This window comes from Strigops habroptila, chromosome 23, assembly GCF_004027225.2.
Source record: "Strigops habroptila isolate Jane chromosome 23, bStrHab1.2.pri, whole genome shotgun sequence".
In the NCBI taxonomy this organism is placed as follows: domain Eukaryota; kingdom Metazoa; phylum Chordata; class Aves; order Psittaciformes; family Psittacidae; genus Strigops; species Strigops habroptila.
In genome coordinates this window covers 667,860-695,363 of record NC_044299.2, presented here as the reverse complement: position 1 = coordinate 695,363, position 27,504 = coordinate 667,860, and the positions used below count along the sequence as shown (strand labels likewise).

The 27,504-nt window shown below is 59.7% G+C and overlaps 1 protein-coding gene across 2 annotated transcripts in view; it reads right to left on the bottom strand.

The window, feature by feature from the left end:
- The window catches only part of LRP1 (LDL receptor related protein 1), a 68,219-nt gene that overhangs the window by 7,473 nt on the left and 33,242 nt on the right, over positions 1-27,504 (bottom strand). Inside the window, exons 12-68 of one of the 2 annotated variants that reach the window (XM_030510563.1) lie at positions 26,785-26,965; positions 26,409-26,631; positions 26,040-26,229; positions 25,330-25,455; positions 24,898-25,038; positions 24,493-24,618; positions 24,184-24,300; positions 24,013-24,093; positions 22,155-22,322; positions 21,740-21,922; positions 21,110-21,310; positions 20,786-21,031; positions 20,387-20,584; positions 19,710-19,914; positions 19,407-19,571; positions 18,830-19,074; positions 18,476-18,607; positions 18,142-18,369; positions 17,815-17,989; positions 17,351-17,445; positions 16,973-17,122; positions 16,592-16,732; positions 16,353-16,481; positions 14,898-15,029; positions 14,539-14,673; positions 14,331-14,460; positions 13,823-13,949; positions 13,463-13,614; positions 13,212-13,336; positions 12,710-13,081; positions 11,409-11,598; positions 10,858-11,062; positions 10,554-10,746; positions 10,112-10,237; positions 9,898-10,026; positions 9,333-9,452; positions 8,631-8,744; positions 8,095-8,244; positions 7,713-7,847; positions 7,199-7,315; positions 6,880-7,008; positions 6,391-6,513; positions 5,853-5,993; positions 5,589-5,776; positions 5,198-5,381; positions 4,930-5,015; positions 4,638-4,757; positions 4,050-4,237; positions 3,615-3,820; positions 3,281-3,469; positions 3,023-3,171; positions 2,527-2,620; positions 2,111-2,227; positions 1,900-2,019; positions 1,202-1,324; positions 766-891; positions 555-671 (exon numbers count right to left, since the gene is read on the bottom strand). In XM_030510563.1, the coding sequence (XP_030366423.1) occupies positions 555-671; positions 766-891; positions 1,202-1,324; positions 1,900-2,019; positions 2,111-2,227; positions 2,527-2,620; positions 3,023-3,171; positions 3,281-3,469; positions 3,615-3,820; positions 4,050-4,237; positions 4,638-4,757; positions 4,930-5,015; positions 5,198-5,381; positions 5,589-5,776; positions 5,853-5,993; positions 6,391-6,513; positions 6,880-7,008; positions 7,199-7,315; positions 7,713-7,847; positions 8,095-8,244; positions 8,631-8,744; positions 9,333-9,452; positions 9,898-10,026; positions 10,112-10,237; positions 10,554-10,746; positions 10,858-11,062; positions 11,409-11,598; positions 12,710-13,081; positions 13,212-13,336; positions 13,463-13,614; positions 13,823-13,949; positions 14,331-14,460; positions 14,539-14,673; positions 14,898-15,029; positions 16,353-16,481; positions 16,592-16,732; positions 16,973-17,122; positions 17,351-17,445; positions 17,815-17,989; positions 18,142-18,369; positions 18,476-18,607; positions 18,830-19,074; positions 19,407-19,571; positions 19,710-19,914; positions 20,387-20,584; positions 20,786-21,031; positions 21,110-21,310; positions 21,740-21,922; positions 22,155-22,322; positions 24,013-24,093; positions 24,184-24,300; positions 24,493-24,618; positions 24,898-25,038; positions 25,330-25,455; positions 26,040-26,229; positions 26,409-26,631; positions 26,785-26,965 (8,898 nt within the window). The remainder of the gene's footprint in view (positions 1-554; positions 672-765; positions 892-1,201; positions 1,325-1,899; positions 2,020-2,110; positions 2,228-2,526; positions 2,621-3,022; positions 3,172-3,280; positions 3,470-3,614; positions 3,821-4,049; positions 4,238-4,637; positions 4,758-4,929; positions 5,016-5,197; positions 5,382-5,588; positions 5,777-5,852; positions 5,994-6,390; positions 6,514-6,879; positions 7,009-7,198; positions 7,316-7,712; positions 7,848-8,094; positions 8,245-8,630; positions 8,745-9,332; positions 9,453-9,897; positions 10,027-10,111; positions 10,238-10,553; positions 10,747-10,857; positions 11,063-11,408; positions 11,599-12,709; positions 13,082-13,211; positions 13,337-13,462; positions 13,615-13,822; positions 13,950-14,330; positions 14,461-14,538; positions 14,674-14,897; positions 15,030-16,352; positions 16,482-16,591; positions 16,733-16,972; positions 17,123-17,350; positions 17,446-17,814; positions 17,990-18,141; positions 18,370-18,475; positions 18,608-18,829; positions 19,075-19,406; positions 19,572-19,709; positions 19,915-20,386; positions 20,585-20,785; positions 21,032-21,109; positions 21,311-21,739; positions 21,923-22,154; positions 22,323-24,012; positions 24,094-24,183; positions 24,301-24,492; positions 24,619-24,897; positions 25,039-25,329; positions 25,456-26,039; positions 26,230-26,408; positions 26,632-26,784; positions 26,966-27,504) is intronic. The other variant, XM_030510564.1, reaches the window with a different exon arrangement.

The following is a 27,504-nucleotide window of genomic DNA, read 5'->3' as shown; positions in this document are numbered from 1 at the left end:
TTTGGTAAATTCGGCTGGGTTGTCCGGTCCCGACCCTTCTGCCCTCACCTAGAATTTATTGTCTTCATTCATTTTAGAGGGACTGTACATGGAATTAAAAAGATTTTGGCAGGAACCTACCTCTGAGTGCCCCGTAACGACAGTGTGGAAATGGAGAAAAACATAAGATGAAGTGAAATGGCACAAACTCAAACCCACGATGTGAAATCAACAGAAAACAAAAAGCTGCACCCTAGAGAGCTGCAGGGAGACAGCGGGACCCAGGCGGGAGCTGATGGTGGGGAGAGGGTCTGGCTCTGCCCCAGCCCCTCTGGGATATGGCAGGGCCCATGTGGATGGTGGGGTCACCTCCTCCCTTCTACCTGCCCCACTTGGGGCAGCCAGAGCCCTGGCACCAAGCACGGTCTGCCCGGGGGGGATGGCAGCTCCCCAGACACTGATGCTCCCCCTTAGAGCTGGGGGCACTGGCAGGCAGAGGGGCTGGAAGGGGGGACCTGAACCACTCCCCTCTCCACCAGCTCCCGGGATAGCAAAGGCTCAAAGGCAGCACATACTGCAGCTCTCCTCATCCGAGTTGTCCCCGCAGTCGTTGTCGTAGTCGCACTGCCAGCGACCTGGCACGCAGCGGTTGTTCTTGCAGCGGAACTGGTAGGGCTCACAGGTACGTTCGTCTGGGATGGGAGAGGGACAGTGTCAGCATCGCCCTGCCATAGGGCTCCCGGCCACAAGGTGCCCTCTGGGCTCATCTCCCCAGCCCCTGCCCACCGCATTCCTCCTTGGGCTCGTCGGACCCGTCCCCGCAGTCGTCCTCCCCGTCGCACTTCCAGCGTGCTGGGATGCACCGGCCCGAGTCCTTGCAGCGGAACTCATCCACACCACATGTCATTTGTGCTGGGGGGGGGAAACGAGATGACACAAGGTGGGGTTAGCATGGGGCAGGGCTGATGAACACCTTGTGCCAGCAGCCTGGAGCTGACTGCAGCACCCCTGCTTGGAATAGAGAGGGTAAGATCCCCCCATTTCAAGCAGTTCTCCAGGGAGAAGTCAGAGAGAGGGACAGATCAAGGCAGAGCCACCACCACCATCACCCACTGCCCACAGTGCCTGCAGGGACTGAGAGGGACCCACAGCACGCAGGCAAAAGCACCGGGGAGCTCCCCGTTTCGGTGTGGACCCCCCTATCCCCGCACAGGCTTCTTACTGCAGTTGGCAGGTTCATCTGAGCCATCGACACAGTCATTGTCCCGGTCGCACACCCAGACACGGGGGATGCAGCGCTTGGTGATCGCGCACTGGAACTGGTTGGGAGCACAAGTCACCTCCGCTGCAGCGGGGAGAAGCAGAATCAGGCGAGGCAGTAGGGCACAGCCCCACAAAACCCACCCCACCGAGTGGAGGATGCAGATCAGAGAGTCACAGGATGGTTTGGGTTGGAAGAGACCTTAAAGCTCATCTAGTTCCACCCCTATACCATGGGCAGGGATGCTTCACACTAGGCCAGGTTGCCCAAGCCCCGTCCAACCTGGCCTTGAACACTGCCAGGGATGGAGCATTTACCATTTCTCTGGGCAACCTGTGCCAGCGCCTCAGCACCCTCACAGGGAAGAACTTCTTCCTTATATCTAACCTGAACTTCCCCTGTTTCAGTTTAATCCCTCAGCTGTGCAATAGGCTCAGTGCAAATCCACAGCAAATATTGACCTTGCCACTCTGAGGGATTTAAGGATTTCATTTCCATTAGGAAACAGAAGTGTCTGCAGGGTGACAGTGGACAGAGGCAGAGGTAAGGAGAAAGCCCCTGCCCAGAGAAGCCAATACCCAAAGACACGCATCTGATGCAGCACTGAGCTCCTCACCCCAACCATGCACGCTCCCCATGGCTCCCAGCCCCGCACTCACGGCAATCCTTCTCGTCCTCGCCATCACCACAGTTGTCCTGCCCGTTGCAGCGGAAGATGCCGGGGATGCAGCGGTTGGTGTTGGTGCATTTGAACTGGCTGGGCAGACAGACGTGGATATCTGGGAAGGGAGGCAGCACACTCAGAACCTGACACGCTGCACCTCTGCTCTCCTGGGACACTAGGTTTGCGAGGGGAGATGCGGAACCTACCACAGTTGGCTTCATCCGAGTTGTCCTGGCAGTCGTTGTCCCCATCACAGATGAAGGCTGGGTTGGTGCAGATCCCAGTGGAGCACTGGAACTGCCCTGGCCTGCATTTGAACTCAGCTGTGGGGTGAATAAGACAAGGTGAGATGTGTGCTCTGGTAAACCTTAACCTCCCACTTATCCCTCTGGGGTTCACAGCACCCAACCGTGAGGCAGTGAAGGGGCAGCTCTGCTCCGAGAGCAGCAGTTGGCTGTTGTTATCCCCCTGTTCCTCAAGCCCTGTTAACAGGGTGACCCTCCCCTGTGCCGGAGGGCAGAGCAGCAGCGGGGCTGGGAGGGACCAGGAGCTCTGCACAGCACACGATGCTGTAGGGCTGGCAAAAGCATGGCCGAGGTGCTGGGACACTGTGGTGACTCACGGCAGTCCTCCGGCTCGTCCGAGCGGTCCCCACAGTCGTCCTCTGTGTCGCATTTCCACCAGAAAGGGATGCACTTGTCGTTCTTGCAGACAAACTGCGATGGAGAGACACACACTTGTGAGGGCATCGGGAGGGAGGGCTTCCCAGGCTTTATCCCACTGTCCCTTCTTCCCAGGCACCCCCAGGACATGCTGCGTCCCGAGCTGGGGGGCAAAACCATGACCCTGAGCACACCCCACACAGCCTCTAAGGTTGGAGAGGTGCAGGTTGTGGTCATTCTAGAGCCAGAGGGTGTCTGGCTCCCCCAGGCACCCCCAAACCACCGCAGTTTGTATGTGCTGGGAAGTGCCACAGGAGGGAGGTGTTGCCTGCGCCTGGAGAAGGCACGTGCAGACCAGCACCCAGATGCACAGCACCAGCACAAGCAGAGGAACTGGGACCTGCTGAAACCACAGCACAAGAGCACAGGGGATGTCTGGGCAGGCAGGGCTGTTACCTGGCTGGCTGTGCAGTTGGAGACACAGGTTTTGCCATCGCTGCCCAAATAGAAGTTGGTGGGACAAGCACACTTGTGCCCCCCGCCCGGCGAGAGGAGGCAGAGGTTGCTGCATCCAGCGTTGTTGGTCTTGCAGGGATGGTTGGGAACTGGAGGAGAGAGCAGGGAGACAACCAAGTCAGACCAAGGCAGGGGACCCTCGGCTTTGAGACCCTTCTCACCCCCTGCCCACCCTGGTGCCAGCACATCTCAGCTCACCATCAGGCTGGCGGTAGGGATGGTAGATGTGGATGTCCATGGGGCGGTGCAGCGTGCTGATCAGCAGGGTCTTGTTGGCTCCCGTGGTTTTGTGGGCCCGGTTGATGGACTTGGTCTCCCAGTCGGTCCAGTAAATGAAATCCTCAAAGAGGGTGAGCGCAAAGATGTGCGGGATGTCCTGGCTCAGCACTGCAACAAGGGGGAGCAGGCAGCTCAGCCCCATGCCACCCCTTCCAAGGAACAAACCTCTTCCCCCGCTCAGAGACTCAGAGGAGCCGGTGGAGCTGAGCACCATACCCAGCCCTGGTGGCACCCAGGACCCCGGTGCTCTCACCCGTGTGCCGGTTGGAGCCGTCCAGGCTGGCAAACTCGATGTAGTCCTCCCGTGCGTCAGCCCAATAGATGCGGCTGTTGATGTAGTCGAGGGTAAGGCCATTGGGCCAAGTTATCTTGGTGTCAACGATAACGCTGCGGTTGGTGCCATCCATGCCGATCTTCCCGATCAGGGAGTGGTCCCCCCAGTCTGTCCAGTATAGGTAACTGGGGATGGAACAGAAGAGCAGAGGGAGGCTGAGTCCAGCCCAAGCCACAGCAGTGAGCACCCATCACATGGCTGAACTGAGATGCTGGGCAGGGAAAAGCAACCAAGAGTCCCAGACGTGAGGAGGGAAGACCTCGTCCCATCTCCCAGCCTCTTGGACTATGGCAAGATGGAAGAGGGGCCACATCCCTGCATAGAGGAGAAGGTGCAGGTCCCCCAGGCTCTCACCCATTCTGGACATCCACCACCAGTGCCCGGGGCTCACGCAGACCCGAGTTCACCAGTACAGTGCGATAGGCACCGTTGAGCTTTGACACTTCGATGGTGTCCCGACCTTTGTCGCACCAGTACAGGTTGCCTCCCACCCAGTCCACAGCCAGCCCATCGGGGTTGCTGAGGCCAGTGCGGTGAAGGACCTGTGGGGAGAAAACAGAGATGTTGGGGCTGGACAGGGAGAAGAGGATCCCACCCTGGTTCCTCAGGGATAACAACATAGAATCATAGAACAGTTAAGGATGGAAAGGACCTTAAGATCATCTAGTTGCAACCTCCAACATCCCACTTCCTGGTACACTGTCCTGCCAATGGTCCTCCCCAGCTCCCTTTCCTCACTCCTCTCCCCCCACCCACTGCTCTGGGGCAGCATGGAGCCCATCTCTGGTTGGGATGGGGCTGCAGAACATCCCATAGCAACCTGGGCTGATGCCCTGACTCAGTGATGACCCCAAGCAGTCATTGGTGGTGTCTCTAGGGCCCCGCTGGGCAGGAGGTGGGTGAAGACCAGTGGCCCAGGCTGGGGCTACCTCAAGTCCCCACCTGAACGTTGCTGCCGTTGATGTGCATGCGGCGGATCATGCTGCCCTGCGTGGTGACGTCTGTCCAGTAGATCATCTGCTCCCGGTAGTCGAAATCCAGAGCCACCGCATTGTTCAGCCCCTGGGAGGAAGGGAGAAAGGTTGGAAGAGCCTCCCCTGCTAGCACAGCATCACAGGGGCTTCACAAAGACCAGTGAGCCCCCAGCCTCAACTCCTGGTCCCTGCAGCACCTACAAACAACAGGGCCCCTCTCCAACCCCAAGCCCCCTCCTTGCTCCCAGCTTCCTCCGAACCTGCTTGAGCAGTGTGTAGTTGGAGCCATCCAGGTTGAGCTTCCTCAGGTAGTACCGGTTGGCAAAGATGAGGAAGGGCTCTTCATCTGGACAGAGAAGCCAGGAGATGTGTCAGGGATGTGGGTCCTGCCGCCCTCCCTGCCCCACTGCTTCCCAGCTCTCCTCCACGAGCCTGGGAGCAGCAGCTTTGTCTTGTGGAGCACCGTGACTGACTCCAGCACCAGCAGCATCGCCAGAACAGTGTCCCTGCCTCCGAGCCTGCGCTCACCTGTAACAGCTTTACAGCTGGTGGGATTGTCAGGTTTGAGCTTGTAGCCCTCTATGCACAAGCACTTGTAGCTCCCCAGAGTGTTGATGCACTTCTGGCTGCAGGGGTAGGTGGTGGAGCACTCGTCGATGTCAATGCACGTCTTCCCGTCGTCCTTCAGCCGAAATCCAGGACGGCATCTGCACTGCAGGAGGCAACTCAGAGCTGTTAGACACATCCAGGGACGTGACAGGCATCACCACAGGACAAGTGGGCTTGGGCACAGCCAGCTTGCAGACACAAGTTCAAGTGTGCAACTGGTGCAGGACATGGTGCTAAGAGTGTCTGTGGAGGAGGAAGGGAGCAGGAGAGCATCGCTCCAGCCGATGCTCCCGGCCTGTGGGCCCTTTACCTTGTACCCGATCTTGAGGTCCTCGCACTCCTGGGAACAGCCGCTCAGCTTCTTGTTAAGACACTCATTGATGAAGCAGTTGAGCTCATCGGAGCCGTCCGCGCAGTCGTTGTTGTTGTCGCACAGCAGAGCCTCTGGGATGCACTTCCCATTCTTGCAGAGGAAGAAGGAGTCGTTGCACTTGTTCTCTGCAGTGGGGAGGCAGCAGCGGTCAGCACAGGGCAGCCGGGCGGCCCCACTCCAAACCATGGCCCCCAATGGTACCTGGGCTGGTGCAACGCGGGTTCTTGGGCGCCTCATCCGAGTGGTCGTGGCAGTCAAACTCGCCGTCGCATTCCCACTGCCGGTTGCTGAGGCAGCGGCCATTGGCGCAGCGGAACTCATGGGGGCCACACGTGGGGTACTCTGCGGGAGGGCAGCAGCTCAGGCAATGCGGGGAGCATCCAACCCCTCTCCTGGCTCCCCCCTCACCCTGCTCTCATGCCAAACCCTTTCTGGACAATGGAGACTTTTCCAGGGTCCCATAGAATGGTTTGGGTTGGAAAGGACCTTAAGATCATCCACTTCCAACCCCTCTGCCATGGGCAGGGATGCTTCACACTAGACCATGTCACCCAAGACTCCATCCAACCTGGCCTTGAACACTGCCAGGGATGGAGCATTCGCCACTTCTCAGGGCAACCTGTGCCAGCGCCTCAGCACCCTCACAGGGAAGAACTTCTTCCCTATCTCAAAGCCCAGGAGACCCAGTGCTACAGGAGACATGGCCCTCGCTGTCCCCCCTGGTCCCACGGGCACCCACCACACTCTGGGGACTCATCCGAGCCGTCCCCGCAGTCATCATCATGGTCGCAGACGAAGTGCTTGGGAATGCACTGGCGGTTTCCGCACATGAACTCCCGCTCATCACACGTGTTGTTGTACACTGCAACAAGGCATCGCTGTCAGACCTTCCCCACCAGACCCCCCTGCTCTCCTGCCTGCCCCCCTCAGCCCTTCATCTTGCAGTGCTGGGGACAAGAGCTGAGGCACAGTCAGGGCAGCGGCTCCCACTCCTTCGCCTGTGTCCTCGTCCCATGGCTGTGAACAGCACCCAAGCACCTTTGGCTATTGCTCCTCCTCTCCTGGCAGCCAGTGAAAGGCACCCAGGCATCCCCATGTCCAGGTCTGCTGTGACCATAGCACTGCAGGATGAGGCATCCCATCTGCTCCCAGTGGAGTGCTCTGCCTGCACTACACTCTGCTCCTCCAGCCCCTGGCCCTGCTCAGCACCAGCCCTTAGGGGACTCACAGCAGCCAGCAGCGAGGGTCTCATCAGCTCCGTCCGCACAGTCCTTGTCTCCATCACAGAGCCAGCGCTCCGGCACACACACGTATGTGCCCGGGCACTGGAAGGATCCAGCACTGCAGGTGGTCAGCCCTGGGGCAGGGAGAAGCAGGAAGGAAACCAGTCACCCCCACTGCTGAGGGGAGGACACAGAACCCAGGAGAGCAGTGAGGACCATGGCACAGGAAAGCAAGGGTGGGAGAAGGGATGGGCAGAGGCAGGAATGCACAGAGATGGAGGCAGGGAGTGAGGGGGGTCAGAGCAGTGGCTGGAGCGGACTCACGGCAGCGGCTGTCTTCATCGGAGCCGTCCCCACAGTCGTCTGCCCCATCACACACCCAGAGCTTGGAGATGCAGCGGTGGTTGTTGCACTCAAACTGCACGGGGTAGCAGAACTTGTCTGGGAGAGGAGAGGAGGGGTCAGAGCTACGGCAATGCAGAGGGAAGGACGCGACGGTGATGGGCACCGGAGCTGCAGGACCAGTGTGGGATTCCCTGCTCTATAGCTGGAGACATTCCCCAGTTCCTGAGCAATGGTTGGGGTTTGTGCAGGGGGGTCGGAACTAAAATTGTAAACCAAGTGAGCCATAACTGGCCACCTTCAAAACGACCCTGGGCACTAGTGTGTGCCCTGAGCAATGCATTGGTCATAGTTAAAAGACCACAGAGGGGGGAAAAATCTGGAGCCTGGTCCTTGGCAAAGGGATGTCAGAGAGAGGAGAGGGTCCTGCCTCCCATCCCGCACGCCTGCGCTCGCCACCCCGTGCCATCGCCCCAGAGTCCCTTGCTCTCCCCACCCTGCCGCTCACTGCAGTGGGTCTCGTCTTCTCCGTTCTCGCAGTCATCCTCTTTGTCACAGGTCCAAGTCATGGGGATGCACCTCCCGCTTGGGCAGGCGAAGTAATTAGCTGGACACTTGGGTTTCCTCCCGCCTGGTTTGTAAAGAGAAACACCCATAAGGGTGGTCCTGCCTCCTCCCATCCCAGAACCGCCCAGCTCCGAAGGATTCCTCCACCAAAGCCCTCTGTGATCCTGCATCCATTGGCACCCTCCATACAGGATGATGTCCCAGTGTGCCAACAAAGCACCCGCCACCCAAACAGACCTCAAAGGGGAGTACCCATGGTGATGCCCCAGCTCTCCCAGGCCCGAGCCCCCTATTTCTCTCCCTGCACTCACCTGGGCAGTTGCGCTCATCTGAGTAGTCTCCGCAATCATTCGCCCCATCACACACCCAGCTCGGGGCATAGCACAGGGACGTGTGTTCACACTTCTGGAACGTGGTACCCTTCACCCCCAGCTTGAAATAGCTGCTGCAGTCAGTGGCGGCTGCAATGAACCACACCAGGAGCGCCGGGTGATGGGTGCCCCTTGGTCCCACCACGCAGCATGAGCCCTCCCCTGCATCCAACAGCCCTTCCCTCCCCAGAGCAGCACCGAGCACCAGCCCTGTGAGCTGCTGGGACCATGTTCAGCACTTCTGATGGGCTATGGGGTGGTGAGGGACCAAGCACGGCATCAGAGGATGCAGCAATGGACTGGCTGCTGCTGCTGGGGCAGGAGCCAGGGCCCTTCTCCCTTATCCCAAGGACTGAAACATGGTTCAGGGACCGAGAGCTGTGCCCTCAGGCGCAGAGGGCAGGAGCAGCTCCATCAGGGCAGAGCTGGGAGCAAGGGGCAGAGCTGGGAGCAAGGGGCAGAGCTGGAGCACTCACTGCAGTTCATTTCATCCGAAGCATCCTCGCAGTCAATGAACTGATTGCAGCGGCTCGAGTTCCCAATGCAGGTCCCATCCCGGCAGCGGAACTCGGTGGCAGCGCAGCTGGTTTCTGTAAGGGGGAAGCCCCCACAGGGGATGAGGCTGGGTGGGGGGACCCAGCAGCCCCCATACACCCCCTGCCCAGCACAGCTATGGGCCGCCTGATCCTGCACCCCCATCTCTGGTCCCCTCACAGCTGAGACCTGGTGTATCTCCAGCTCAACACACTGCCTGGAGCCAGAGCTTGTCGTCTGAGCTGGCCTGGATGAGCTCAGGGAAACTCCTGATCTTCCCTGTTGGTTCTGAACCAAGCAACCCTGCAGGGATGCTTGCGGGAGCATGGGAGCCACGGGGAGCAGCGATGCTGCGCCTTGCCATGGCCTTGTGCTCCTCCTGCTGACTGCTTCTCCTAGGTGCTGTCCTCTGGGTGCTGCATGGCCACACTCAGGAGCTCTTCCTCCCGAGCTGTCAGGAACTGAGCTTTACCAAGTGGTACAAGCAGCACGAGCAGGATTTAGACCTTGACTCTCCATGAAGCCCCGGCTCTGCTCTGATCCTGTCAAGCTGAAGGTAACCCTTTCCCGAAGCTGCTGTCCCTGTCCCAGACAGCTGACAGAGCCCTGGCAAGGGCTGGCCAGGAGCCAGGCAGCCTCCTTACTGTTACAGGGCACTTCGTCCGAGTTGTCCCCGCAGTCATCCATGCCGTTGCACCAGTAGCGGCTGGCGATGCAGCGCCCGTTCATGCAGTGCAGGTAACCCTTCTTGCACTTGCGGCTGCCTGCGAGGGAGGACAAGGAAGAAGAGGTGAGGGTGAGGGTGTCTCAGCTCCTCAGGGACCCTTCAGCAGGAAGAAGCAGCAGGCACGATTAGCAGGCAGGCTCCCTGTGCTGGCAGCATCCCATGCTTAACCCTGTGCTGGCAGCATCGCAGGGTGAAGCACGGCTTTCACCCAGCTGAGACCTCTCCAAGGTCAGTGTTAGACAAGGGGTGCTGCAGCCCGACTGGGTCAGCTCAAAGCGTCCCACTCTCCAGCCTGCTCCCCAGAACTGGAATCAGTTTGGAGCCCTTAAAGCCTGGATGGGCCCAACTCTGGGAGGGCAAGAGGGGCACAAGAAGACACCCAGGAGTCCTGTCTCCCTTTGCCAGGCAGAGCTGACAGCTCGAGCAGGGTGCTTGGGGTGCATGTGTGTGTGTGATCAAAGCAGCAAGAGGAGGAACCTTACTGCAGTAGGACTGCTTCTCATCTGACTTGTCCTTGCAGTGGACGACGCCATCGCAGGTCCGGCTGAAGTCAATGCAGTCGCCGTTCCCACACTCGAACTCGTTGTGCACGTTGCAGGTGGAATTCAGGGCTGGGGAGGACATGGAGGAACGTCAGAGACCGGCCTCTCCTGCCCGTCCCATCACCACCAGCTCCTGCTTCCACATCCCCACCACCTTTGCAGGTGAAATCCTCCTGCAGGACACGCTCCCCACGGCAGGAGCAGTTGACATGTCCTTTGGGCGTGAGCAGGCAGAGATCCTGGCAGCCACCATTGTTCACCCTGCACGGTGACAGCTCACCTAGGACAGAGGGAGAGCATGTCACACCAAGGATAGAACCTACAGTGCCTTCCCCTTGTCCTCCCCAGGCTCTTCAGGTGGGGCTATGGGGATGCGCAGGGTTGGGGTACCCAGTCTTCCCTGATCTTGCAAAGAGGATGCCCTGGGAAGAGCACAAACAGGGAACCCTCCAGCCTGCACAGGGTTTGGAGATAGAAATGCCTTAGTGTGAGGGTCCTGAAGGGGCAATGGGAGGCCACGAAAGATGGTGGGATGGGTCCCCCCTCCCCTGGCACTGCCTGGGAAGGGGCAGAGGCAGGGGTCTCTGCATCCTTACAGCTGTCCGTGTCGTTGGCCACGGCAATGATGCCCATGGGCTGCTGGGGGATGTCAACACGCAGGAGCTTCATGTCAGTGCCCACGTACTTGTTGGCTCGTTGCACGGCCCTGCGCACCCAGTCCGTCCAGAAGATGTAATCACCATAGACAGCCAGGCCAAAGGGGTGCACGGGCTCTGATTTCAGGATCACCTACCGGCCATGGACACACCGTGAGCACGAGGGACACCATCCCAAAGGCAGCGTGTCCCCGTGTGTCCCCCATGCCCTCAGACAACGCGCCAGCCCCATCCCTGCACTCACGTGGCGGTGGGAGCCGTCGTATTCACAGCGCTCGATTTTGTCCAGTGTGGCATCAGAGAAGTAGATCTTCTCAGCCTTGTGGTCAATGGCCAGCCCATTGGGTGTCCGTATGTCCTGGTCAATGATGATGAGGACATTGGCACCAGAGAGGGTGGCACGCATGATGCTGGGGTGCTGCTCATTCCAGTTGGTCCAGAACATCAGGCTGGAAGGGGAGAGACACACAATGGCTTTACAACCTCAACTCTCTCCTACATACACATTGGCTCAGGCCACCCCTCTGCTGTGGGGCTTCCAGGGACTTTAGGGTGGTTGTGGGGTGGCAGAGGGACAAATGAGGCCACTGCAGCCAGCTGGGAAACGTGTTACCCCATGGAACGAGCCAGGCAGGGAAGGGGATGGGACTTTGGGGTGCTGAATGATGCGTGGGGAGCAAGGCACAGGGCCGTTCCTCCGTGGGTCCAACACCCTCTGTGCTGGAAACCGGTGCTTCCACCCCAGTGGAGGGGTGTCCTGGACGCTGGCCCTGTGGACCACGCATGGACACTCACTTCTGACACTCATCCAGCACGAAGGCGCGGGGGTGATCGTCCCCCGACATGGTGATCACCGTCTCCCTCTCGAAGGCGCCCAGGCGGCTCTGGTCCACGGTGTGGCGGGTGATGGTGGAGGTGGTGTAGCTCGTCCAGTACAGCGTGTCCCAGCCGCGGTGGTACGCCAGCCCCTCCACCGAGCCCACGTCTGCAGGGGGAGGTACAGGCCAGGGGCATGTCAGCCCGTGCTGACTGTGACGCCCGGCTGCACCTTCTTTGGCAACCTGAAGTTATTGCTTCTAATTACACATCCCCCTCAGAGGCTCTGGCTGCTTCTAATGCCACCTGAAGGGTGCAGGACCGGGCTGGTGTCTGTGCTAAGGGGTGAGATGGGACACCATGTCATTGAGGAGCCTCCTGGGCTTTACCAACCCAGCAACGACGCTTCCTTAGAGGAAGGCTGAGCAATGTTCACTGACAACAAAACAAGGTCTTGAACTTGTGCTCTGGCCATCAACCCTGCACTGGCCAGTCCTGGTCTCCCTGTCCCCGCAGCATCTGCGCTGGGAAGGGAAAGGGTCTCCCTCTGCTAGGGGAGAGCTGAGACCCAGAGGCACAAGGTGACAAAGACTTGTGGCCGACCAGGCAGTCCTCTCCAGCTCCCAGGCCAGGAACTTGAACTGCTCACCCATCCTTCCTCCCTAACGACCAGCAAAAGGCTTAATGAACCATCTGTGAGAGCTGGGCCCTGCCCTCCTGATCTCAGTGACAGCAGCTGTCCCAAGTGCCAAATGCAAATACCTTCATTGGCAAGCACATCTATAACCCTTGCTGGAGATGCTCCCCAGTGGCAGAGCAGCAGACGTGGGCTTTCCAACTGCTGCAGGAGCCAACACAACCATCTGAGTGCAAACAGAGGCTGGAGGTGAGGACGGGGCAAGGTTTGCTCAGGCTCAACGGGTCTGTCTTGGAAGTCAAATGCAAACACAGAGCAGCTCCCAGATTTGCTGCAGTGCCTTGTTTCTAGAGCAATGCCTACCCACGTGCACGCCTCAGCCTCGTGATATGCTCTCCTTGCCAGAACAAGCTCTGCAAGGCTGCTGCTGCTGCCTGCGTCCTCCACCACAGGCTGCTGCCTCTTCCAGAGGCTTTAGGAGAAAGCTCATAGCTGAACCCTTCACATCTCCCACTCCAAACGCCTCCCAAACACCAAAACACATTAACTTTGGGTGAGGAAAGAGAGAGTTCAGGAAGAGATGGTTGGGGAGAACAGGAAAGAGGGGTCTGAGGGCTCAAAGAGGGACCCCTGCAACACTCACTCTCCACGATGGTCTTGCGCCCAGTGCCGTCGTCGTTGATCTGCTGGATGTTGCCGAAGTGGATGTCGCTGTAGAATATGCGGTTGCTGCCCTTGGAGCCGTAGCGGTAGTCGAAGGCCAAGGCAATGACATTCTTCATGTGCTCCGCGTCCTCGAAGGGCTTGATGGGCGCGTTGAGGTTGTTCTCGTCTGAGAGGTGGATGCTCTTGAGGATGGTGCGCTCCGAGTACAGCAGGTAACCATCGTAGTCCCGGCAGCTCACCCCGTCCTCGGACAGCATGCCATGGGCACAGGCACACGTCCGCTGCCCGTTGCCACGGAACAGGCAGAGCTGCTGGCAGCCCCCATTGTTCTGGGCACAGATGTTGGTGCCTGGGGAGGAAAAGGGGGATTGTTGGAGGGACCGGGCAGGCTCTGTGTGTGGGATGCTCCCCCATAGCTCAGCCGCTATTCCCCGCTCCCCTATTCCCAGAGGAAGCTGACCCCCTGCTCCCACACGCACCCTTCTGCCTGGCCCTGTTGAAGACTTTGATGTCCTTGAGCTGCACACCGATCCCTGTCCGCAGGGACACCGACTCGGTGGCGTTGTCCTTGTTGCCTCTTTTGATGGAGCCATTGGCGTGAGTCCTAAAGAAAGGATGGAGCCACTGAATGACCGACACAGGGCCAAACCCAGCAGCACCCTGCAGTGGGACCCATAGCACCCACCTTCTGAGACACCCCCAACACCACCGCATCCCTCGGGCCCTGTACCTATCACTCCAGTAAATGTACTCCTCAAAGACCGACACAGAGAACATGTCCATGTTGTTGCTGGACAGGACAACCTCTCGGTTTTCACCCGTCTCCAGGTCAATACGTTCAATCTTGTCCGTCCGGGCATCGCACCAGTAAAGTTTCCCATCCTGAGGTGATGAGAAAGCAGCTGAGTCCGCAATGGAGCAATGCACCGGGGTGGCTCTAAGGCACCCTCTGCATCTCCCACCACATGGGAAGGTCCCAGAGTTCCTTTGGAACAACCCTCCCTGCACTGCAGAGGAGCCTCCATGGCCCTGGCAAAGCCATGTCCCACCAGCAGGAGCACGGCTGGAGGGACCCCTGGGCACACTGTACCTCGTAGTCGACGGATATCCCATTGGGCCAACTGATGCTGACGTTAACCAGCACCATCCGCTCGGTGCCATCCAGGCGGGAGCGTTCAATGCGGGGGTACTGCCCCCACTCCGTCCAGAACAGGTACCTGCAGGGGACAGCACGGATGTGACCAAGGGGCTGGACAGGAGCAGCATCCTCAGGCCTTTTGGACAAACATTTCTCCCCCTCATCCCTCCACCCCAGATCCCTGCTGCTCTGCCAGGATCCCATGTGCTTGCAGGGAAAGGAGCGCTGCATTCAGCTGGATGCAGCCCAGAAACCAGGCACAAACATTCCACGTCCTCCATCCTTCCCTGGATCCAAACAACAATCCTCTCCCTGTGTCTGGCCAAAGCTGGAGCTGGTCTGGGGAGGCTCCACTTGGACTTTCTGAGATGCTGGCACCCATGAAGTCCCAGGTTGCTCCCAGGAAGCTCAACTGAGCTTCCAAACCCATTGGTTTGGGCAGCTTTGTGCAGTGTCTCACCCCTTCTCTGGATGGACCGTGATGGCCCGCGGCTTGTCCAGCCCCTGTGAGATGACCACATAGCGGAAGGACCCATTCAGCCTGGCCACCTCAATGACATCAAAGCCCTGGTCCGTCCAGTAGATGTTTCCTGCAGAGAGGGGATGGTGAACACCAGCGTTGAGCCCTGTTCCCACCCGCTCCTCCCTGCTCCGGAGCCCGATCTCACCAGCGATCCAGTCCACAGCGATGCCCTCCACGCGACCAATGCCATTGGTGACCACGTCCTCCCGCCACGTCTGGTCCCGCTTGGCCCGGCTGATGGTGCTCAGACCCATGTCCACCCAGTAAATGGTGTCATTCTCTGCCAGGCAGGAGAGCGGGTGTCAGTGACCACCTCTGGGTCACCCCAAGAGCAGCACAGACCCAGGCTGAGAACCCCAAGGCCCCAGTGTGAGGACCTGGAACCCTCCCTCCCCTGGAGCTGCTGAGGGGAGATGCTATAGGGCAGAGGAGGGTCTGTGGACGGTGCCCTCATACTCCTCAGCTTCTCCAGCCCCGTTGCCCCACTCCCAGCCCCTGCATCACCTGCATGGAAGTCGATCCCCACAGCCAAGGAGGTTCCCGACACAGGCACGAGAGCATCTGACTTGTCATTGGGGTCCAGGGGAATGCCACGTATCCCCTCGTGGACTGAATACAGGAGGAAGGAGCCAACACCTGTAACACAGATGGTGTGGGGTGACACAACACGGGCAGCACTGTGGTTTCTCAAGGAAGGAGGGATGTCCCTGCTTCACCTGGGTCCCTGTACAACAGGGACTAACCAGGACGACCATAAGGAGGAAAAGGATGGCTTTCACTGCCACGCTGGGCAGGGGAAGGGATGGCAAACCTTATGGAAAGAGGGCAGGGAACATCCCACTCTAAACCACACAGAGTCTGGGATGAGCCTGCGGGTGATTGGGGCAGGAACACAATGAACAGCCTCAAAGCCCTTCCCTGCTCAGCTCTGCAAAGGGGCTGTGTCACAGCAAGCCCTATCCTGGACCTCCTGGAGGCTGCAAGCCCCAGAGGAGCCTGTTCAAGGGGTCCTGACCCACGCAGGGCGCAGGGGAGGCATGAGCAAAGCCTCTTTCCAGAGCGCTGGCAAAGGCTCTGTGCCGCATCTGGGTCAGGGCAGTGCTTGTTATTCAGTCCCTGCCCTGACCCAGATGGTGCAGCAGCTCTGCCAGCGCCCTCCAAAAACACCAAGAACATTCTGCACACAAATAGCCTTTGAGAGGCCCTGGCAGTGACCAAGCTCTTCCCTCCCAAGGGAGATGATGGCAAACTCGGCAGGGGCTGGGGATCTGCAGAGCAAACACCTCCCAGCCCCGTTCCCAGTGATCCAAACCCGCTGCTGTCAGCAGGGGTTCAACCGGTGCTTCGAGGGCACCCCCTCTTGCTAACCCCAGAGCCCTCGGTGCCCGTGGTATCACTGCAGGGACAGCCCACCCGAGGGTCCCCAGTGCCCCTCTACAGCACAGGGCAGTCAGGGGAGTCCATAAGCAGCCAAAGCAAGTGGCTACCAGCCCCCCATGCACCACCAGCACACATGGAGAAGAGAAGCTGCGTGGAGACCTCAGAGCAGCTTCCAATATCTGAAGGGGGCTACAAGGATGCTGCAGAGGGACCTTCATCAAGGGTTGGAGCGATAGGACAAGGGGTGATGGGTTCAAAGTGAAACAGGGGAAGTTCAGGTTGGAGATAAGGCAGAAGTTCTTCCCTGTGAGGGTGCTGAGGCGCTGGCACAGGGTGCCCAGAGAAGCTGTGGCTGCCCCATCCCTGGCAGTGTTCAAGGCCAGGTTGGACACAGGGGCTTGGAGCAACCTGCTCTAGTGTGAGGTGTCCCTGCCCATGGCAGGGGGTTGGAACTGGATGATCTCAAGCTCCTTTCCAACCCAAACCATTACATGCTTCTATGATTCCATGGCTGCACAGCACCATGTGGCACAGCAGAGCTGGGGTATGCAGCAGGTATGGGGGGGTCTCTGTGCTCACCTTCGCAGGACTGCTGCCCGCTCTTCAGGCTGTAGCCCGCAGTGCACATGCAGGACCGGGAGGTCTCGGAAGTGGGGAGGCAGAGCTGGGAGCAGTCCCCATTATTTTGGCTGCAGGGGTTGGTTCCAGCTGCCGCAGAGAGAGAAAGGGGTTGAGGATGGGCTCAGACAGCCACCAGGACACCATGGTCCAGCCCTGGCCCCACTGGCACCCCGGCCACTGCCCAGCCCCACGCTCACCTTGCTGGATGCTCTCATCGTACACCTTCATGTGCATCACCAGCGTGGTGCTGTTGCGCAGCACCGTCACCTCCGTCCCGTCCTTCTTGTTGCAAGTGCCCATCCTCTCGGAGGCCTGGTCAGCCCACCACAGCTTGTCGCCTGGGAGGAGAAGACAGGAACATGCAGCAGCTTTCCCCCATCCCCTCCCGCCCCAGGAGCAAAGAGCGGTGGATCCACATGGATTTATAGCCTGGAAAAAGGGGTCTGAGCTCAGCCTTTGGTGGAGAAGCATCCCCTGCACTGCTGCTAGGGATGGCCACAAGCAGCCTGTGCTTGGGCAGGGCCAGGAGGAAAGGAAAGGGCTTTGTGAATAGCACCCATCACCCTGCCAGCACTCACCCATAATGGCCAGGGCGGTCGCCTTGCTCAGCTGACTCTTGATGGACTCGATTACCTCCAGGCTGCTGCCATCCAGGTTGCACCTATTGATGGTGCCATTGCCAGAGCTGATCCAGTACAGCTTGCTCTCTGGGTAGTCGATGGCCAGTCCTAGAAAGCAAAGGACCATCAATGTCCCAGCAGCATGCAGGGACCATCCATCACCATCTGGGAGGTGGGATGATGGGCAGAGCAGATGGGGTGATGCAGAGAACAGGCACATGAGGTCAGGGTGACCCAGCACAAACCAGCTGCCAACCCCTATGGAGCCCAAGGCTTTTAGGGCCAGGAAGGGCACCGTGGGGCGGTACTGGGGGCACGGTGCGGGGGGGCCCATACCAACAGGTCCTTTCTGGTTGGTGAAGAGCAGAGTGCGGTTGCTGCCGTCCATGTTGGCCACGCTGATGTTGTCCCCGTCCGTCCAGTAAATCTTCCTGTACGGGTGAGGAGACACTGAGCACAGTGGCCCCCATGCAGCTCCGCTGCCCCCCCAGCCCTCCCTGCTCTCCAGCCCTCTCCCCTCTCCCTGCACAGCCTGTCAGCATCCTCACCTCCACTGCGGGAGCAGCGCAGCCAGGCTGGCACACACAGGAACACAGCCTGCTGCTGCTGACAACCACACACTCCTGAGCTGGGCCCCCGGTTCCTCTCACACGCCTCCTACAAGCGCTGACACATCGGGAGAGCAACCTGCTCCCTCCACCTCCACACGCGTGCGCACACGTGTGCCTGCACATACACCTCCTCCTGCTCCCACAGCCCTGGCCTGACGCCCCTACCCCCAAGTCTGCAGCACCACTTACCCCTGGAGGGGGTGAACCACCAGGCAATGAGGCTTGTCCAGCCCCTGGATCACCGCGTTCTTGAAGGAGCCATCCAGCCTGGCCACATTGATCTGCTTCTTGTTGGCATCGTAGCTGGTCCAGAAGAGGTTTCTGGAAACCCAGTCCACGGAGAGGCCGTGAGCGTTGGGCAGGTCTGAAAGGGAATGGAGAAAGGAGACTTGTCGGCTGTGAGAACGGGGCTGGGATGATGCTCAGATGAAGAGGAAGGGTCGATCTCATGGAGCCAAAGCCTCTGCCCTGCTCCGATGGGAGCAGCCGAGTGGGGCGATGCTCGTCTGTACCCACCAGCAGAGACGACGGTCTCCACACCAGTGCCGTTGATGAAGGCTCTTTTGATGGTCTGGGTGCGGACATCAGACCAGTAAATGCGCTGCTCCAGAGCATCGTAGTCCACCACGGTGACGTTGTCGATGTCGGGCACCGTGAAGGAGATGATGTAGTTGTAGTAGGGGTTGTCGATGTCCACGCCACGGATCTCCATCTGCCGCGCGTACAGCAGGAACTTCTTAAACTCTGGGGACAGGGACAAGAGGGGTGGTCGTGGGACCCAGTCTGCAGAGCCAGCCCCAAAGCACCGACACCCTCTCCTCACCCCATAGTGGCCTGGACAGACCCTTACCATAGCAGGTTGTGTTGTCCTTGTCCAGCTTCATGAGGTGGGGACAGGCACAGGACAACGTGCGGTTGTAGTTGATGAGGCAGAGGTGGGAACACGGCCCTTTGCCCCCGTTGGCTTCACAGGGATTGGGAGCTGCAAAGCGGGTAAGACTCAGTGACGTCCCTATTCCAGGGGGCCCTAAAGGGCTGCAGACCTCCCAAGACCTCTGCCTGCCCCACTGAGGAGGTCAGTCCCCTCAGCCTCATCACCCCAGAACGCCCCTTTGCTGAGTGCTGTGGGCACACACTGAGTGCCCCATCCCCTTACTGCGCTCCCCACAGCCCATCCCACTGCCTGCGCCCCCCCAGGGCTCACCCAGGGGCTGCCGGGAGGGGTGATAGACCTGCAGGTCGAAAGGCTGCGTGTTGGTCCTCTGCACCACCGTCACGTTGTGCCCCGTCCACTTGTTGGCCTTGGCCAGCGTGTTGGTGCGCCAGTCGGTCCAGTAGACCTCCCCGCCGTAGAGGGTGACGGCGAAGGGATGCGACAGGTACTCGTGTCCCCGCAGCACCTCAATGTGCCCCGTCCCATCGTACAGGGCTGAGTAGATGGCATCTGACCTGTGCCCAGCAGAGCCCAGGGGTGAGCGCAGGCAGAAGCACAGGTTATAACCCAACAGCAACAACCCCCAGGGTTGAAGCAGCCACCTCCTCTGCTCTGCTTAATGCTGCGGAGGAGGACGATTTATGCCAGTGATGAGAGCCCCCGCAGAGGACAAAACCCAGAGCAAAGGCTGGGACATGCTGCAGACACAAACAGACCCCACAGAGCAAAGCTTTCTGCTCCCAGCCCAGCAGTCGAATGGCAGCACACCACAGGAGCAATGGGAAAGGAGCTGGAGGGTCTGGGTCCCAGAGGGAATGGAAGCTGTGGAGCAGTATCCTGGTCCTACCTGGCGTCGATCCAGAGGATGCGCTTCTCCAGGTAGTCCACAGTGAGCCCATTGGGCCACCCGCCAGAGCCTGTCTCCTTGTGGATGGTGCGCCGGCCTGCGCCGCTCATGGAGGCAGCCTCAATGCGAGGCAGGCTGGCATCCCAGTCCGTCCAGAATAGGATCCTGCAGGGGACAGCGAGCAGGGATTGTCAGCACAGGGACAAGCTCTGCCTCCTGAGCCTGCAGTGGGGTGTGTGCCCAAGCCTGGCCTCACCCCGCAAGAGTGCTTACCCTGGGGACCAATGTCCCCTCCTGCCTTACCCATAGCGAGGGTCCAGGGCGATGGCGCGGGGATGCTCAATGTCCCCAGCCAGCAGTGTGGTTCGCATGGTGCCGTCCAGCTTGGCCACCTCGATCTGGTCCAGGTTGCTCTCCACCCAGTAGATGTTGCCAGCGATCCAGTCCACAGCCAGCCCCTCGGGGGTGGCCAGCCCGTACTGTATGACCACCTCGAAGCTGGTCAGAGCTGTGGGGCACAGTGCCAGGAGGGCTCAGGCTGGTGCCCCTTCCCCAGCACACCTGCCACTGTCACATCCCGCTCTCGAATAGCTCCACGGGGGTCTGCTTCTTCCCCAAATAGGGCCTGAACCCCAAAGGGGTCAGCCCCACGTCCATGGTCCTGGCTGGGCTCTCGCTACCCCAGTGCGTGTGTCCCCTCCCATGGCTCTGCAGCACTGATGGGAAGGGGGCCTGGCTTTGTGCTCCCAGCTGCTGGGCTGCAATTACCATTAGGGAAGTGCTGGGAATGCTAATTAATTGCTACATAATGAGCAGCTTCAGAGAGCAGAACAGGATCGCTAGAGGGGCTGTGGACTCCAGTGGTCGCACCATTGCGGGGCGCCAAGGAGTCATGGATGGCGCCTGATCCCAACCTGCATTCCTGCCTTCCCACCCATCTGGTCCCCACCAGCTTGCTCCATGCCCCCACGGCTACGCACCCCCGTTCTCAAGCAGCTTTCCCCTGTAGATCTTGTCCTCCACCACGTCGGTCCAGTACAGCGAGCTCTGGTTGAGGTGGAAGTCCAAGGCGATGGTGTTGCGCAGCCCAGGGACCAGGACGCTGTAGTCACCCCGGTGCAGGTCGATCCGGCGGATCTCGTGGCGGTTTGAGAATATGATGAACGGCTTGAAGGGGTCTGGGGAGAGCAGGGAAGGGTCAGAACCAGGGCACGGACCCTGGCTCCTGGCCCCAGCTCCATCTACTGCCCTGCACAGTAAAGGGATGCTCATGCCAAGTGGGGACAGCGAGGTGTCTGCTTTCCCCCAGGACTTGATGCTGCTGCCTCCAAGAGCAGGGGGAAGACAACCCACAGCCCCTGCATCCCCCCAACACGCACCCAGGCTGCGGCAGCTCTCTCCATCAGGCTCCAGCATCCAGCCCTCATAGCAGGAGCACTTGACGTTGTACTTGTCCTGCTCGCACTTCTGGCTGCACTTGAGGTGCTTGGCACAGTAGCTCTGGATCTGGCAGGTCTTGTTGTCCGAGCCCAGCTCCATCCCCAGAGGACAGGAGCAGACGATGCCCTCGCCTGGGGCCACGGTGCAGTTGTGGCTGCAGCCACCGTTGTTGAGGGAGCATTGGTCTATGGGGAGAAGATGCACTCATCAGGTCCCCGTTGGGGAGCCCCAGTGTCGCAGCACCCAGCTCCGCGCTCACTCACCGCAGAGCTCGCCCTCGTCAGAGCCGTCCCCGCAGTCGTCGGAGCCGTCGCAGAGCTTCTCGGGGGGGAGGCAGATGGAGGTGTTGTTGGCACAGGTATGGGATGGAGGTTTGCACACCAGCGACTCGCAGTTCTCCTCATCCGAGTTGTCCTCGCAGTCGCTGTCCCTGTCGCAGACCCAGGCCTTGCTGATGCAGCGGGCTGCCAAGGGGCACAGACGCAGAGATGTGATTTAGAATCATAGAATGGTTTGGGTTGGAAAGCACCTTAAAGCTCACCCAGTTCCAACCCCCTGCCACGGGCAGGGACACCTTCCAATAGACCATGTTGCTCCAAGCCCCTGTGTCCAACCTGGCCTTGAACACTGCCAGGGATGGGGCAGCCACAGCTTCTCTGGGCACCCTGTGCCAGCGCCTCACCACCCTCACAGTAAAGAACTTCTTCCTTATCTTCAACCTGAACTTCCCCTGTTTTAGTTTAAACCCATCACTCCTCATCCTATCACTCCAGTCCCTGATGAAGAGAAAGCTCTGAGCTGACCCTGAGCTGGTGTCCCTCCACTGCTGCCCCTGTCCCCACTGAGCCCAGCTCAGATGGGGCAGCAGTTCCCCCCTTCCCGTGTGCCCTCACCCGAGTCCTTGCAGCCAAACTTGACATTGGGGTCACAGACATGGGTGACCCCCTCGCAGTTCTTCTCATCACTGGAGTCCATGCAGTCCGTGTCACCATCGCAACGCCAGCGCATGGGGATGCAGAGCCCGTCCAGCCGGCACTGGAACTCATCAGTGTGGCAGCCTCCAGGGGGGCGCGTGGCTATGGGGGGGGGAACACACACCCGCTCACTGCTTTTGCCCCCAGGAGCTGGGAAGTGTGGGGGGCCTCAGGCAGCAAAAGGGCTGGGGGCACCAAAGGTGCAGGAGCGGGATATCCGGGTGGGCAGAGGATGCTGCACAATTCCCTCCCTGGAAATGGGGGCTCTGCAGGCAGGATGGCAGCAGAGCTGATGCCTTGGGGGGTCCATCTGGTCCATCCCCATGGGACCTACCCTGGTTGGTGCAGTTGGCGTGAGTTTCGTCGCTGTAGTCCCCACAGTCATTGTCCCCATCACAGGTCCAGTGCACGGGGATGCAGCGCCCGCTGTTGCACTTGAACTGGTTGCTGGAGCAGGAGTGGCTGCAGCCCGCCTCGTCGCTGTTATCCCCACAGTCGTTGTCTGGAGAGGGAAAAGGGAGCAGGAATGGGCTCAGAGGGTGCCCAGGAGGGAGGGCTGGCAGAGGCACGGCAAGAGAGAGGAAGGCAGAGACCCCCCTGCCCCAAGAGGCAGCAAAAGGGGAACAGCAGGGATGGGGATGAACCACACCGACAGACAGGACGTGGGGTGACGGGCAGCCCCTGGGTGCTGGACCCCCATCAGAGAGGCCCCGGTCCCCCGCCTCCCACCACGCTTGGCCACAGCACCAGCAAAGCACGTAGAAAATGAGACACAGAAACTGCATAGATCAGCCATGTACCTGGGGGGGGCACCAGCAGCAAGGGGACGGCTCTGCTCCACGGGGGAGCGGAGCTGGGTGACGGTGCACTCCTGTACGGAGCACATCCATGGGGAGGTTGGGCTGGAATGGCCAATTGGGGGGGGTTTCTCTTGCCTGGAGGAACCCCCATCGCCCACTGATGGGCAGAGGCAGCTTTAGTCTGATAGCGCTGGACATTGGCAACGCAGCCCCTCTGCCTGTCCTGCACAAGGCATGGGACTGGCCTGCCTTACTGGGGCTCTGCTCCATGGCAGATGCCTTGCATGGGCTTGGGAAAGGGCCTTTGCCTCCCGGTGCCTTTGTCTCCCCTGCACAGGGGAGCTCATAATGGGCACAGGGATGATGCCACTGGTGATGTTGTGTAGCTTCACCAGCCCCAGCTCCTGCAGCTTTGCTCCCTGGTACCCAGCACAGGGGCATCGCCAGTGTCTGGAGCAGCAGCCCATGGAGGGGGCAGGTTTGGGGGTTGCTTGGGGCCAGGTTGAGGGGTTCTGGTGCATGTTGATCTATGCACTAACCGGTAGGCTTTGGACAGTTCTTTTCGTCAGAGCCATCCCCACAATCTTTTTCTGAAATACAGAACCAACCAAGACAGGAGAGTGGGCACAATGACAAACGAAACACCAACAGCACACGCACAGAGGGGCGGCACAAAACCAACGCTGACACTGGGACGTGAACACTGACATGGAAAAGGGACGCACACAGAGGGGCTGTGCAGGCACCCGAGCGGCCTGGGGAGGCGAGACCAGATGCAGGCCCCTGGTGGGATGCTCCATGCATTGGTTCCTGTGGCTGCCAGCACTGGTGGGTCCCTGGGGTGGCTCAGAGCTGGGGCTGCCCATGCAGCTCCATGCTGACCCCCAGCATGCCACAGCTCTGAATGGTTCTCGCCTGATCTGAAGCCACTAATTAAACCTAACGATGCAGAGCTGCTGGAATCAACCTGTGGGGAAGGAAAGCAGCCTTGGGGCAAACCCTCTCTCCCAGCCTGGCCTTGGAAGCAGATGTGAGGCCAGATGTGAGCTCACTGGGAGACCGCTCCTGCCTTCCCCAGGGCTACAGGCTCTGGCTGAGCAGCACGGGCCGCTCCACGCTCATCTCAAACACCGGGGCAGAGCTTTGGCCACTTTGCAAAGAACACCAAGATCTGCTGCAATGATCCCTGCCAAGCTGTTCCTGCGGCACCCAAGGGCAGCCAAGGAAAACGAGCATCTCAGGGATGCGGGATACAGTTCCAGCTTCAGCTAACGCCTCCTCCCCTTCAGGACATGGGCTCTGCTGTTCAAGTGGCCCTTGCAGGACCAGGGCTGGCACCCCTGCGTCTGATCTCGCCGTGCCCTTGGCCGCAGCGGGGCCGTGGTTCCTCACCGTTGTCACACCGCCAGTTGATGTTGATGCAGCGCCCGTTGTTGCAGGTGAACTGTGTTAAGGGGAAGCAGGTCGGGTAGGCTGCGGAGGAGGCAGAAGCACCATCAGTGTGTGTGTGTGTGTGTGTGACACCCTGCACCCCAGCCCCTCGCACCCCCAAAGGGTGCTCACCACACGAGGCAGACTCATCAGAGCGGTCCCCACAGTCATCGTCCAGGTCACACGTCCAGGAGATGGGGATGCAGCGACCACTGGCACAGGAGAACTGGTTGGGGGAGCAGGTCCGAGCTGGCCCAGGGAAGAGAGACAGAGCTTTAGTAGCTTTGCAAGGAGAAAGGTGGGAACAAACCCTCCTGTGAGGCAAAACTGGCTGCAAAGTGGGCAGCACGCAGAGAACATGCTGTGTTCCATGAAGGCTGTGGATCAGCACACCAGTGTGAGCTCTCCTGCTGTTCCCCAAGGACGAGGCAGGCTCCTCACCTGAACACGTGGAGTTGGATTCATCCTCGTTGTTCCCGCAGTCGTTGTCCCCATCGCAGAGCCAGCGGTTGGGGATGCAGCGGTTGTTCTTGCATTTGAAGCGGTCAGAGGGGCACGTGTGCTGGTCTGCAGGGGGGACACACGCTCAGGACCTGCCCTTCATCCCACCCCCATTCCCTTCCACATCTGCTGGAGAGAAAAACTGAGGCAGAAAAAGGCAGGGACCTGGGGATCCTCATCAGCATTTCCTCCCTCAACTGCTTGAGCCTGCTCCCCTCCCAGAGGTCCTGGCTGCCCAACCCCATCCCAGCCACCGGCCCCACATCCGAGGGAAGCTTCACCCGCATCCTGCTGCCCCAGGAGCACATAAACCATGACCCCACCACGCAGGAGGCAGCTACGCACGGCAGAGCTCCGGGGCTTCGTCGCTGTTGTCCAAGCAGTCGTTGTCCCCATCACACTTCCAGCGCTCCTGGATGCAGCGGTTGTTCTTGCAGGCGAACTCCCCGGGCTGGCACTGCGGAGGGGGGATGTAGGACGGGTTGGCTGGCAAGGGAAAAGCAAAGGGAGGGGATGATTTTAACCCAGTGCAGGGCAGCAGCAAGGACAGTCCTGTGTCCCCAGGCCGGCAGGACACCGACACGAGTGCCCAGCAGCTCCAAGAGGCACTGGTGCCCATGTGCACACAATGGAAGGGACACCAGCACAGCTTCACCCCTCTCCTTTGAGCCAGCAAACCACGGCACTGTCTAGAACCCAACTCTTCCCCTCACTGGCAGCATCAGGCAGGTCCTGCACAGAGATGCCACCATGGATCTCTCCCCGCTGGCAGCTTACCCTGGCAGGTCACAGTGTCTGCCCCCAGGATCTGGTCCTCAGCGCAGGCACACTGCCGGCCCCGCGGGGTGGCCAGGCACAAGCTGCTGCAGCCACCGTTGTTGACACGGCACTTGTTGGAGCCCACTGCGGAGGCAAATTAGGGGTGAGAAGGGGATTCCAGTGCTGGGCTCCTAACAGGACTCCTAACCTGAACCCTAACTCCAGGACTCCTTCAACAGGCTGCACAACTAGAACCCAGATGGAGACCCCAGTTCATCATGCAAGGCAGAAGGGACCCCACAGGCTGAACTAGGCAGGAAAGAAAGGGAGGGAAAGGGAGAAAAAGAGAAAAGGCTGGAAGGGCAGAGGATAAGCAACAGCGAAAGACAGGGCATATGGTGATGGACATAGAGGCAGGGATATGGCCAAAAGGAAGCAAAAAGGGGTGGGAGGCTGCCTAGGTGAAGCAGCCCGCAGTCTCCAGCCCCCCATCTCCCCATGTGGGGCAGGTCCCCACATCGCCAGGCAGGTGGTGAGACACTGGAATAGGTTGGCCAAAGAAGTGGTAAATCCTCCATTCCTGTCAGTGTTCAAGGCCAGGTTGGACAGAGCCTTGGGTGACATGGTCTAGCGTGAGGTGTCCCTGCCCATGGCAGAGGGTTGGAACTACATGATCATAAAGTCCTTTCCAACCCAACCCATTCTATGGTTCTGTGGGGCCTCAGCACCTTGCTGCTGCTGCGCATCGTACATCCGGATCTCGAAGATGGGCGGGCGCTCGTTCCGCAGCAGGCTCACCACCTTGGACGCCTGGTCCAGGCGGTAGATGCTGCCGCTGCGGTACTCGGTCCAGAAGAGGAAGTTGCTGTAGTGGCACAGCCCGAAGGCGTGATTCAGCTCCGGTCCCTCATACACAATCTGTAGGTGCAGGAGATGGAGGGGCTCGTCGTTAGCCAGGACCTCACAGGGCAAAGGACATTGGAGGGGACAGGCAGCAAGGGAGCATGGCTGAACGTGGCCATGGATGCAGTGGATGCAGCCAGCTGATGCAATGGCACAGCTGCCCACAGCCCCAGTGCCTGAGAGCCTCCACTTGCCTTCCGCTCAGTGCCGTTGAGATAGACCATCTCGATGCGGTCATAGAAAGCATCCACCCAGTAAAGGATCTTGGCCGGGATGTCCAGGCTCAGCCCATTGGGCCACAGGACGGTCTTGGAGGTGATGAAGACGTTGCGGTTGGAACCATCCATCCAGGCTCTCTCGATCTTGCCTCTCTTGCTGTCCTTAGGATCCTCCTCCCAGTCCGTCCAGTACATCCACCTGCCACAGACACAAAGCTGTTATAGATGCAGACCCAGAGCCCACCCCATACTGATCAGAGTGGCTGGCACAGAGCTGTGGAGGGGTCCTGTGCCCATAGATGGGTCCCAGCCCAACGCAACAGCCCACAATGGCCCTCCCAGGCACCCGCACCCGTTCAGGGGGTCCACCACAATCGCACGGGGATGGGTCATCTTCCCCTCAATCAGTGTTTTCCGTGTCTGAGCAGCCTTCTCCAGCCGAGCCACACTGATGGTCTTTTTGGGACCATCGTCCGTCCAGTACAGGTTGTTCCCCATCCAGTCCACAGCAATCCCTTCCACGTTGTGGATGCCTTTGGGGAGAAGCAGGAACGGGTGCCCATCACCAGGGCAAGAAGCGGAACCAACAGCCCCATACGATCAACTCGTATTGGGCACCACCGGATCCCAACTCAAAGCAACAGGGATGACAGATCCCCCCCCAGCACCAGTGCAGGCAGCTCCCCCAGAGATACAGCAGCCATGGTGAATTGGGCTGGAAAAAGCCCAATTTGGGAGCATCCTTGGCTGGTTTGCCCCAAGGCAACGCAAATGTACTCAGCTGTGGCAGCGCAGGGATGGAGCAGCCACTGCATCGACCCTCAGGGACTATGAGTGAGGATGCCTATCCCTCCCATCTGACCTGATGGGGAGGGGGACATCCAGGGACAGGGGTTCCTCTCCCACCTCTGCTGGGGCACGTGCTCTCTCCCTGTCTCTCAATAGCAGTCTACAGATACACCCAAACAGCAGCTTCAAACCATAGTTGGGCAGTAGCACGTAGGAGGAAGTGTTGGTGCCAGCTCCTGGGGTCTGACCGTGCCAGGGAGGGACTAGGTTGGGCCCCTCAGCC